This window comes from Xiphophorus hellerii, chromosome 20 (assembly GCF_003331165.1).
Source record: "Xiphophorus hellerii strain 12219 chromosome 20, Xiphophorus_hellerii-4.1, whole genome shotgun sequence".
NCBI lineage: Eukaryota > Metazoa > Chordata > Actinopteri > Cyprinodontiformes > Poeciliidae > Xiphophorus > Xiphophorus hellerii.
Window position 1 is genome coordinate 16,022,326 of NC_045691.1, and position 12,402 is coordinate 16,034,727.

Genomic DNA, 12,402 nt, shown 5'->3' on the forward strand with positions numbered 1-12,402 from the left:
TGCAGAAAAGACAGACAAAAAGAAACAAAAAAAAGAATCCATAACAGTGGTGTGGGAGCTTTAAAAAGCCATGTAACACTCATCATAAAAGTAAAATCTGAAAATAGGAGAAGGAAGAAAGTAGAACGCATAAACTAATATCAAAGAGACAATATACGGAAATACCCATGAGTCAAGAGAGCTGGACACAAACATGTGATGTAGTAAAAGTAAGAAAAAGAAAGGAAAAGTAAAAATATCTTATTTAATAATATTTGGCGTAAAGCGATAAAATGCAACATTTAACATGTTTAAGCCACGGCAAATAAATTATAACAGAAACAAAACAGACCGAAAAAGCACATATTATGAAGATTAGTTTACAGACAAAACAGAAATATTACATGTTGTTCTGATCCCAATGTGCTTGAAAAAAAAAAAAAGACTAATGGCACATGCATTAATCAAGAACTACTTCCAGAAATAAATAACCTATTTCTTTCAAAGAAAAAAATAGGTTTTTCAGCCCACTCTTGGCTCATTTTTTAACAGTGAACCTAAAGGAAGTCAGAGGGAACATTATAGCTGCTCTTTGAGATTTTTCAGCCTCCACACGGTCATTCTGTTGTCTGAATATAAAAGCGTTGCATGTGCAAGCATCCTACAGCCTTGCAATAAAGACACAGGCTCCTTACTTAACAGGCTCCCAGGACTCCCTCTCAAAGCCCTTATGGATAGACTGTGCGATGGAGGACTCCATCAGATCCACATATCTAACCACCAGAGGAGCATACAGATCCTGGAGGTGTTTGTGGAACTTTCCATTGCACAGATAATCTAAGACGAGGGAAATAAGATGCAACATAAGAGTATTAGGACCTTAAATTTAGATAAAAGTGTCTAAAGATAAATGAGCAAAGGCTGGAGCTCACAGTCTGTCCGTAGGAAATCATTGAGGAGTTGGAAAAGAGGAAAGCTGTCCCAGCTCTCAGGTGACTGGATCTCCAGGGCAGCATCCATGTCGATGCCATAGAGGGCCAGGAAGTTTTCAGCGTGCTCCACCATAAGGTCTGTCCACCATGCAAATGCCTAGAGACACAGCAGAAGGATGAGAAACATGGTGAATACAGCCTCTGAACGAGCTACAGGAGGAGGAACAAAGATTCTCAAGTGAAAACACCAGAGGTGTGTTAAAATATATGTGTATTCTCTGATTAAACTTGACATCACTGGGATTTCATTGAGCTTCCTTGCTTAGACCTGACACTTCTTTCACCTCTCTTCTTCAAATATGAAACTAAATCCAGCAGCTGGTTTGCTTGGCATAACATGGTTGTTCACTGTCAGCTCAGCTAACTTCTCCAGTTTTTATTGAACTTTTGTTAAGCTTAAAGAAACATGCTGAAATCTGGAAGCCCTTTAAACCTTGTTTCTGTTTAGTCATCTAGTAAAAGTTAGAGAAATTGTTTTAACTAAATGGGAAATTACTTTACCATTAAAATTAACATTAGAAGCCAATTCTTAAATAAAGTGTCCACTTGTTCTCTCAAAAATAATTAAACAATGTGTTAAATACAATGCAAATCTTTAAAATTTAAAGGTGCCACTTGGTGCGCACTTGACCAGCACCATTGTTTTTTATTTCTGAAGTAGATCCAAAATGCATTGGTTTGAGGCTTTCAAGCAAATTTGGAAATGTGTGGATACCTATTTTTGTACTTAATTGAACATAGAAAAAACACAGCTTTTATCTCAATATTAGCAAAGACCCTTACATAGCTGTGTTTCTATCAACAGCAAACATTGTCAAGTCTTATTTTCACTTATGCCAATGTTCTGGTTTTAGCAAATAAGCAACTAGAAACATATTAGCCAAAAAGTAGTTTACGCTTTATACGCAACTGTTACCAGCAGGTATTGCAAGTATTGACTAAAATACTATCACTAACTAAACGGTTAACAATATAAAGTTAAATACAACAAACAATGTGTACTCCTAAAGAAAAGCAATCTTTTAAAATAAGTGGTTTCATTCCATGCTAGTCTTAACCAGCTGTTCTCTGTGTTTTAAGTCTTAAAAGGCGCTAATAACAGTATGAAGCTAGGTTGGTGTAATTTGTTTTACATCTTACTGCATGAAAACCTTGCTTATTAAACCCTCATTCAATCTGTTGGCTTATGTGTGGTATATTGAGAATGCTTGTCATTACATATTGCAGTGAGTAATTCCAACATAACTGGTAGGAATTTATTGATGCAAAAATATTTGACAGATTTGCAAAGTTGTGTTGCATGAACAGTGCTTTGCAAAAGTATAAACACCACTTGAACACATTTTGTCATAATATAACCTCACACTTATCAAGATTTTTCAAAATCAGCCATTCACAAAGTAGTACAAACCTGATTAGTGGAAGGAAAGACACATGTTGTGTAACATTTGCTTTATATAAAGCTATGAAGAGGTTTGGGTAGAGCCTGTAAGTCTTTTAGGATCTTGACAGATTGACATTTCCCCACATTCTCCTTCACAAAATAACTCAATCTCGGGCAGATCAACAAAGAGCTATTTTTCAAGCCTTGCAACATATTCTTTACCTGGAGTTAGGTCTGGACTTTATCTGGGGCATTGTAACACTTAACTTGAAGCAAAATTTGTATGAGGACCTCATACAAATTTTGTATTTCTGTCAAGAGTGACTTTTGTCTTGCCACTTAATCAAAATAAGATTTGTAAACAGCTGGAGGTTGCATGTTATTCTGCAACCTCAAGCAAGAACACAACCTTGTGTTGTTTTTATGACTTTGTATTTTGGAGTGTTTATAATATAAAGCACTTTCAACTGCTTTGTTGCTTAAGTGCTATACAAATTAACTTAACTGATTTGATAGAATATTGCACATTAACAGCTGTTTTTAGTTTCACCAGAGTTACCACTCTTGCCTGCTTTCATGCTACTCTTGCCCAGCCTGTAAGCATATGCAGATGACCATGGCTTGATAGGTTAGCAGAAGTGCCATAAACAGTGTTAAAAGCTTGGGATGCTGTTTTATAATCTAATCCTGGTGTACACAAGTTTATCCCTGACAATTGAATCGAGTCAGTATTGAGTATTGAGGTAACTTCTGAGTACAATTTGTTACTCTGGATTTTTTTGAGTTGTATCATAGTAAAATGGCACTGAATGCAAATGGATGCCCTTTCAGATTAATAGTAAAAACATTACAGAACCATGTATCTTTTCCCCTCCACTTCACAGTCATGTCCAACTTTTTCTGGATCTGTCACAGAGTGACAGTAAAATAAGTTGAAGTTTGTGGTTTTAATGTGACAAAATGTCACGATGTTCAACAGGTATGACTACCTGTGCAAAGGACTGTGGTATGACTACCTGTGCAAAGGACTGTATGTATCTTATCTTCAGGACGGCTTCTATAGTATCAAAGGCAAAAGTGCTTTTCTCATGCAAACGTGGATCTCTCTGCATGCTTTTCTCTGAAGCTAAAAAAATGAGGGGGTCCACCATTCACATCAGCAACAGTCTCACAACCCACTAGATGTGAATGTGACTCATGCACATCTTTATATATAGGCACACCAAAGACTGCAGCCCACAGCATGTCTCCACTTGAAGAATGGCTTTTCCAATTAGTTAAGTAAAGTCTTTGAGATTCAGATGACAATTTTCTGGCATGGTCAGAATCTCCTCACCCTTTGACAGTAGTTGCTTAGCTGGCAGTCTTGGTTTATTTGCTTATCATTCAGGATAACATGTTGCCAAATTCAGAAGCTTAATCCTTTCAAATTGTTCTGCATGCTTTACTTTTAACATCTCACTGTAAAGGTAAAATTACCACCTGGAATAACGATGGCAGACAGACCCACTTACCCACCAACTTACCTGCCCATTCCTAGAATTAAAAAAAAGCATGAAAGCTCTATTGATTAGAAATAAAAAAAGGCAGCAAACAAGCCTTTCTCCACCACAGTCAAGGAAAAATACTCTCATGAAAGTTGAATGAGAGGATGGTCAAATTTGTGTCAGGTTAGGGAGAGAAAAACGCTGAAAGGTAGTGTAGCCTCCAGCCTTTGATAGTGGTTGAGAGACGCAAACAGGACTCTGAGAAGTCTATGTCATACTGAGAGTTCAGGCACAAGGACTGCAATCCTGTATCAGTCAAACAGTGTTAAAGGACCAGTCCAGAGGGGGGTGTATTGATGCTGAGGGGGTACGATATGTGGAATCATCTGCTTTGACATGCACAGAGCATTATGGGGGAGGGGCTCTCATTCAGCTTGGCTACATACCTCTTTTCCCTGCTCGGACAGTCACCAATCATTAGACAGTAAAAACACAGGAAGATGTACAGGACAATAATGTACTTTGAGTCATTTGTTTGAAAAGGTTTTATATGTTAAGAACAGATAGCAGAAAGGGATGGAGGAGGAGAAGCTGGAAAAGAAATGCTTGAACAAGTGTGGACTGTGAAATCAATTGTCAGATGGAGAGGGAACAAATGTTCACGGTGGATCAAACTTCAAAGGTTCATATGGAGCATACTTTGGGAAATTTTCTGGTTTGGCATGCTTGGAGAAAAAGGAAACCTCTTTATGGCCTGATGAGCATGCTTAATGATCACAATCATGTTGTGAAAGCTAATGTGCTTCTAGTTTTTAGATTTTTATACAAGCTTGCTCTCTTATCTTTGCCTTAAAACCCACCCAGAGCTACAGCAGCTATGAGTTCAATCTCTGCCTGGAACGTGCCTCTTGCCATAGTGGCTCATGCCATACAAGGGGGTTGTGATGGGGACTGAAGAGGAGAAAGAAATATAAATACTGTACCGATTGATCTCCAGAACTTGTGACTGCCGCCTGTCAAGCATATTCAGAGAGATACAATAAATCTGCTTTATCTGAATATTCTAAGACCATACTGGATCACCTGCAGATCTACACAGCTACACATAGTCATGTTGTTCTCTAGCAAATATTTTAGAGGAAAAAGTTGAACAATAATAGAGCTTATTCTATGTTTTAAAGCAATAATATTTATCTTATACTTAAAAATTACATTGAGAAATACTGCAATTTCTAATTAACTGTGTATTTTTCAAATATTTTTGCTTGTCAGATTAAAACTACCTCTAGTAAAGACAACCTATTATGCTGATCTTTATTGTATATAATTTGTGGAATAATAATCAGTGTTTATGATGAACATGGACAAAGCATGTGCAACTCAAATGCAACAATTTGTCATTCTACAGCCATCAGCTGGTAAGACAGGCCCACAAATTTAAGTTTGTTCTCAGAAGTACTCATTTATTAAATATATTTAGTTTTAATCAAATCCTCACTGCATAATATTAGTAGCCTAAATCCACACCACCAAAAATACAAAAGGTAACAAGTATTTATTAAAAACTTGGAACATAAAGAGATCAAATCTAAAAATGTGTTTTTATAGAAAAATTGATAAACAAAAAGCTTGATAAAAGGTCTGTAAACATTTTTTTATCCGCAAATTAGGCTGCATCAGAGTTTGAGAACCATTAATTTAAATGATTTTAGGAGTCCTAAACAAGACACAATCTCAAACAAAAAGTATAATTTATTCTTACTTAATGCTTCTTTGGATAAAAAATATGCTTAGTATTAATAATGATATCTTTTTTCTTTAAAAAGATACCGTAAAGAGCTAGAGCACTATAATTGGCATATTCAAAAGCAAAAAAATATATTTTTGTTAATTTTTTTATCAGCTACAATAATTACTGAGCAGCAATATATATATATATATATATATATATGACTAATCTACAGTACATCTAAACTTAAGCTATGATTTTTTTTTGTCTTATTCTGTTCAATGCTAATTAAAGCTTTCCTCTATTAAATTCATGCAGGATTTTTTTTTTTTTTGCTACCCATAGATGAAAGCAGCTTTATTTATAGCTGGCTGACTATTATGACACTAACTCTCTGAAGTGGGACGAGTGGGATAAGAGTGAGGAGTAAAGAGGGGGAAGTGCTTTGAGGAGAGGAGGAGGAGGAGAGGGTTCTCACTCACCTCCGCATGGTGTTCCTGGTTCTGCTGGAGGACCTCTATGACTAACTCCGCCAGGCGAATTGTTTCCTCCAGCTTTTTGGCAGGCGTGACTAAGCGGCCTGCGTTTTCTGAGACAAAAGGATGAGGGTGAGGGATGAGCGGTTAGTCAAGCAAAGAGAAGCATTCCAAGGGGGGTTTTATGACTATATGGGATAATTTTTTTCCCTTTATTTTATTCAATTTAGCAAAAAGCATAAACACAGTGTTTACACTGTGATGTTTACCCACTTATATCCCTTAAAGCAAGTAATGTATAGATTTTTTCATTTTACAGCACCCTAAACCCCTATTGTCTCCCCTAGTGAAGATGTGTGAAAAGCCTTAAACTATATTGTGATAAAGCAGCATAATCTCACACTAAATTTTGAAAAAAAATCTTACTTTTATATGTTGTAAGTTTATTTGTTCGAGGGAAAAATGTTTTTTTATGAAGATAATCAGTGCAACACTTATTGATACCCAGACAGGTCTTATGAAATTAATATTTTAAAGTATGTTTTACATTTTTTTTCTCTGATAACTATGAAACTTCCTGTTTTCTGGTTTACAGATATGGCACAAATCCCATTTGTCCTAGCTCCTCATCAAAACAAGAAGGATAAAATATGTCATTTAAAAAAGTAGATTTTCTGTACTTGGTAGCTTTTAAAAGAAAGTACAAGATGACAAACTTCCCTGCAAGAGAGATTTGTAGTGCACCGCTACAGTAAAAAGTGGCACTCCAGGGTCACAAAGTCTACAATATATGGCGTCTACTAAACTCTACTGGGACTTTAACTGGAATTGTGTGCTGGAGTCAGATTAAACCTTGACTGAGCTTTTGGCATCAAACACTCAAAGGTGGGCCTGGTGAGACTCAGAGAACAAGTCATAAATATCTGGAAAAGATCATCACGTCTTTCGTTAAGTACGGTGGATGATCTGTGTTGCTACGGGGCTGTTTCAATTCCACAAGTTTTGAGAACCTTGTTAGAGTGCTACTTGAAATCGTAGATTTCACCTAACAGTATTTTGTTGTATTTTATTGGGGCTTTAGTAGCATAATGGCCTCATCAAATACAAACATAGTTCACCAGACACAGACTGAATTACCAAAACTGTACAGAGATCCTGAGCCATGGGCTGAGGAGAAAACAGTATAAAGCAAAACCCAGGAAAAAGGGTGACCTGAAGATTTTGTGCAAAGAGGAATGGATTTTGTATCCTCTAAACTTGCGAAATCTTAAGAGAGAAGACTAAACACTGTCTTAGTAGCAGGAGGGGCTGGCAAGAAAGTAATAAAAACAGAGGTGTGAATTAGTGCGGCACCAGTGTTTGGTAAAAATATATATTTCTTCAGACTGATTTTTTTTTCAACTCAGAGTGAATGTCTTCCCATTTTAATGTGCGATTATGCTACTGCAATAAGAGCTTTTAAAACATCTTTACCAAGGGTACCAGCAAGTGTGGGATGCATGACATGGAGCAACAAAGCTGATGTGTTTGCAGGATAGTCAGAGTTATGTTGCAAGAGTATCAGACAAAAGAATAGTGGCACTGAGATGGAGGTGCAATGTGGCATCAAAAACATGCATTTTGTGAACAGGTTTAGAATAAGCCATTTGTATAAGGAGCTGTCGCACGGCTTACTTGAAAATACTCCATTAACACACTGTAAAAATGTTTCAGTACTCATAGAAGTTATCCATCAAGTAAAACAGGGTTTTTAGGCCAACATGTTCTACGCTAAATCTGTGAAATGTAAGGAACGGAATGCTTACTACGAATAATTACTGGAGTCGCTGTGACTGAAATGACATGGAAATAATAACATATATTTCTTTATAAACTTGAAAGCTTTTAAATAACTTTTATAGCTTTTTATTATTTTGTATCATTGCCCTTTTCTAATTGTTGCTGAATGTTATCCGATTTTGAGACTTTGGATTATTCTTCTTAACCTTAGTTTAAAATCCTGTAGCTGATTTAAATTGCTGCTCCTAGTTGCTTGATGAGGTTACTTCAGAGCTGTTTAACCAGTATTTTTACAGTGTGCTGGTGCTGGATTTGACAACAAATTAATGTTTCTTTGTGTTTAATTTTTTTATGTATCCCTTAGCTCATCAACCAGTAATCTTCAAAACACTTGAAGAAGGCACAAAATTGATGTACCTTTATTGGCAACATAGTCTAAAAAGACGGGTACAAGTCGTGAAATGGAAGTTTTAAAACAGCATAACAATGTTTGCTCAAATGGGTACAATTTCAACATGGGACTGGATGGTAACAGAAATCTTAAATCAAAAGCACATAAATGTGTAACTACATAAAACAGGAAGAGTTTTGTTGTAACAGTTTATTGGCTTGGGTCTGTGTTTTACAGAGCTGTTGCTTGTTCTGAGATGCAGTTAAACCCAAAGCTAATTATTTCTGTGGCGGCTCTAGGTTTAAAGCAACTTTTTAATTTATCCAACATGTTCTTTCTGACTCAAAGTAATATTAATGTTATAGATTAGCCTAGCCAGAGTGGAAGGAGCTAAAAATTAGAGTGATGGCAAAAGTTGTTGCAGTCTCTAAGACTTGGAGCTCATCATCAAATATAATAGTCAAAACACCAGAAGAAACATAAAAAAAAGCTGGTAAATTTAAGATTATGTTTTTTTATTTTCTGCTTTATTGTCAGTAAATATTTAAATCAATATTTTAGAGAAAGGTATAAATCATTTTTATCATGCCATTTTAAAAGTCAAATTTAGATATTTGCCTAAGCGTTCATATGCCGTTCCTATACTTATTTTATAGAAGGAATGTTTTCCTCTCTCCATCCCTCCCTCTTCGACATGCATACACCTACACATATAATGTAGAGTTGTACGTATTTCCAAATTCCAGAAATGGCAGCGTATTTTTCTGCCAACTGCTGAGTATCCTTCCCCAGGGCATTTCAGCTTTTAGACTGGAAAAGCTGAAGATCAAACAGCAACCAATCTATTTACTGAGCCACAGGCATTTTAAGATAACTGACAAAAGTGATAATTATCTGCAAATGGTTGGATGTTATGTGTGTTTTATTTTTAAATGTAGGTCTCACTTGAGAATGAGACAAATGGCTGCAGTGTGCGAGATAAACTTTGCTGAAGTTAGGCTGAAAATGTAATGAAACCATCTCAAGGCCTGGAGCAAGGTTTTATTTGCTTATATTGAGAATAACAGCTAATCTTCTACTACTTCTAAGTCACCAGCACATTCGACTTTAAAATATGACCAGAGTATTATATCATATGAAAACTATTTGTATTGTATTTTTTTTCAGATTTGCATTGAGAAAAGTGTATTGGAGATTGTATATAGTAAGACCTTTATTGAAAGTTTGTATTATGTTATGATTTTCATGGTTTCTCAGAATGATACCAAAATATTCATGTATTACTTTTGCTATAATCAGTGCATCTGTAGCCAAGATGCAGTTTATGAGAACAGGTTATGTGTCTTGGAAAGGTTCAGGCTTGAAATATAAAGTAGTACAATCACCATATTTGCTTAATAAAAAAGCATACTGATGTAAGCATACTAATGTTCGGATATTGTGAAGTACTACTGGAATGATGTGCTACAGATGAATGATTTGTCAACAAAGTGCTTCACTATTTCATTAAATATTTTACATGATTTGCATTACATTCAGAAATGTTTTGATCTTATAGGGAGGTATGTGATGAACCAACTCAAAACACATGTTTACCTATTCCTCTTCTCAAAGGATCTCAAGTTCAGTCAGATTGGAGCCACAGATTCCCAAACTGGACTTAGATCTAGACTTTGACTAGACCGATAGTGCCCAAGGTCGGTCCTCAAGGGCCGGCTTCCTGCATGTTTTAGTTCTCTCCCTGGTTTAGAGCACCTGGATCAAATGATGTCTCATTAGAAGGTCTAAGGAGAACATTGACCTGCTGAATAGGTTGTTACTACCACCAGGGAGAGAACTAAAACATGCAGGATGCTGGCCCTCGCGGACCGACTTTGGACTAGACCTTTCTAACAGTTGAATCTATTCTGACTTAAGCTGTCCTGTTTTCAAACCGGCAGTATTTTATAACTCAGCTAGATCGATAACCTACAGGCATTCTCAAGTCTTTAGCAGCTTGTAACTTCTTCGTGTTCAAGGATTCCTCTGTAATTAGTTTCTCCCACCAACTACTATCTTCCTATCAACTCTAGTTCCCATGACCTCCTTTAATAATCGCTTTACTCCTACTTTGACAAATCGCTATTGTGTCAAAATAGTCTCCAAAGTAGCTGTGAAACTCAACAGCTGCTCCAAAAATAATATCTTTCTTTGAAAAATGCCTCTTAGTATAGATAAACAGACAAGATTTGCAGTTTTGAAAAACTTTCAATCTCTTGATGATGGACTAAAAAGTTGCTTTAAACTTTTTTATAACTTTATTCCCAACCCACTGAACTACATTTACTAACTAGCTGACTCCTTAGGCAACTAGTCACATTAATTGTAATTTGGTGGGATCAGAGAAAGAGGGCTGAATACAAAAGAGTGCCACACTTTTCAGATATTAATTTGTAAGAAAAAATGTTGAAAAACATGCATCATTATCTACCGCAATTATAAACTACTATGTGTTGGTTTATCACATAGAATACATTGAGAATTCTTTGTTTTTCATGTGATAAAATAGTAAATAGTTCATGTGGAATGAAAATATATGTCTAAGAGAAGGGATTGTGTGTCTGTATTTGTGTGCATTGTAGCTAAACCACAAGCTAAACGTAGCATCACCTGGATCCTTCTGATCCTTTTGACCTTTCTCAACTTCGGCAAGAAAAAAAGGGGAGAGAAAAGATAAAAAGCAGATGTTTAGAGTCAGTACATCTCTGTGATTAGTTTCACGGTACTTTGGGACTCAGAGGTGTTGTTCTGCTCGGGTGGTTTCAGCTGCAGGAGGTGAGATTTCTGAGACGGACAGACGTCACACAGTTAAAAATAAATATAAAAAATAGAAACACAGAAAGCCTGTGGAAAACAGGAAATTAAAAAAAGTGGCAATATGCTTGTTAAACAGACAAAGCGTGAACTATTGTAAACAGACAGGACACATGTAAAAGTACTGTGATCACAGACAGGACACTTAAAGCAACTTGATATGATTGAAGTTAAGTTAAGATAAAAGTGAAGCTCTTGAATCCACACACTGGACTGTATTCCCCATTCGAAAGCTCAGTCGACAGACGCTCCTTCACTATAGCTGGTGCCACCGAGAGGAAATAAAAAAAGAAGCCTACCTGTTTGGCAAAAGCACTGACATGATCAGACCAAATGACTGCAGGAGATAACAATGTAAGCAGTCTAAAAATGCATTCAAGTCAAAGGAATGGGCGTCCAACCAAAAGAAAGAAGCTACACAGACCAGACTGCTCATTCATTTCCATCACAAACAGACGGTGCCTAAAAGAGGACCCCCGACCGATTCAAGCGCGGCACTTCACAGATTTCTGGACTGGTGTGCTCTCCACTCACTCCGACACATAAAGGCACAGATAAAAGCAAGCATGGCGGGAGGAGCAGCATCTTTGAAGGAGAAGAGGAGGCCGTAGAGGGATGAAAGAGCGGGGAGAGGATGATCAGGGTACTCACGGATGGTTAAATCCATCACTTGAGAGGCCAAGCAGAAGACAGGGTGCTCATACATTTCCCTCTTTTTCCCTATAAAAAACAGGATTGTAGCATGCAAGAGGCTAGGGTCAGAAGTGGGAGGGCTGGAGTTCAGAAGCCAATGGGAGGAGGGCTGTCCAGGTGAAACTGGCATTGTGCTGGGCAGCAAGCCCAGCAGTTAAATGAAACATCTGGTTTATTTTGAGCCAGGCGTCTCACAAGGAAAGGAGGGGAAGTAAATTCTCACAGCATGAAAAGATAGTAAGGATTGAAGCCTTAGTATCTTTAGCACCCTGGGGGATTTCTTTCAAGGTACAAACAATGTTAAAGTTTGACTTTTTATGTGTAAGTCAAATGTTTGACATGGGAAGAGACTGTAAGTCACCACTGTGCAAAAGTCTTAATTTGTCCTTTCTGCTTGTACATTTAATTTTCAAAAGGCTACAGTTTGCTTTCATGTGTAAAAAGGTATTTCTCACTTTACACATTTTCTCCATTTTTGCATATCAGATTATCAAACAAATTTCACATAGGTGAATAAGCAAATGTGCGTATCAGATAAAAAGGTAATTTTAGTAAATAAAAAAAGTAGACCACCAATATTTGTGGGAGTTACTAACCACATGAAATCCATAGAAAAATTTAGATAAACTTCTGGAAAAC

General features: G+C 36.7%; 1 protein-coding gene across 14 annotated transcripts in view; it reads right to left on the bottom strand.

Moving 5' to 3' along the window:
* The window catches only part of cadpsb (Ca2+-dependent activator protein for secretion b), a 92,128-nt gene that overhangs the window by 18,831 nt on the left and 60,895 nt on the right, over positions 1-12,402 (bottom strand). For 4 of the 14 annotated variants that reach the window (XM_032549654.1, XM_032549656.1, XM_032549649.1 and 1 more), the window contains 4 exons: positions 11,722-11,790; positions 6,054-6,160; positions 912-1,068; positions 675-816 (listed from right to left, as the gene is read on the bottom strand). In XM_032549654.1, the coding sequence (XP_032405545.1) occupies positions 675-816; positions 912-1,068; positions 6,054-6,160; positions 11,722-11,790 (475 nt within the window). Of the gene's footprint in view, positions 1-674; positions 817-911; positions 1,069-4,288; positions 4,298-4,825; positions 4,856-6,053; positions 6,161-10,866; positions 10,900-11,721; positions 11,791-12,402 lie in introns of all 14 variants that reach the window. The other 10 variants (XM_032549653.1, XM_032549644.1, XM_032549646.1 and 7 more) reach the window with 6 other exon arrangements.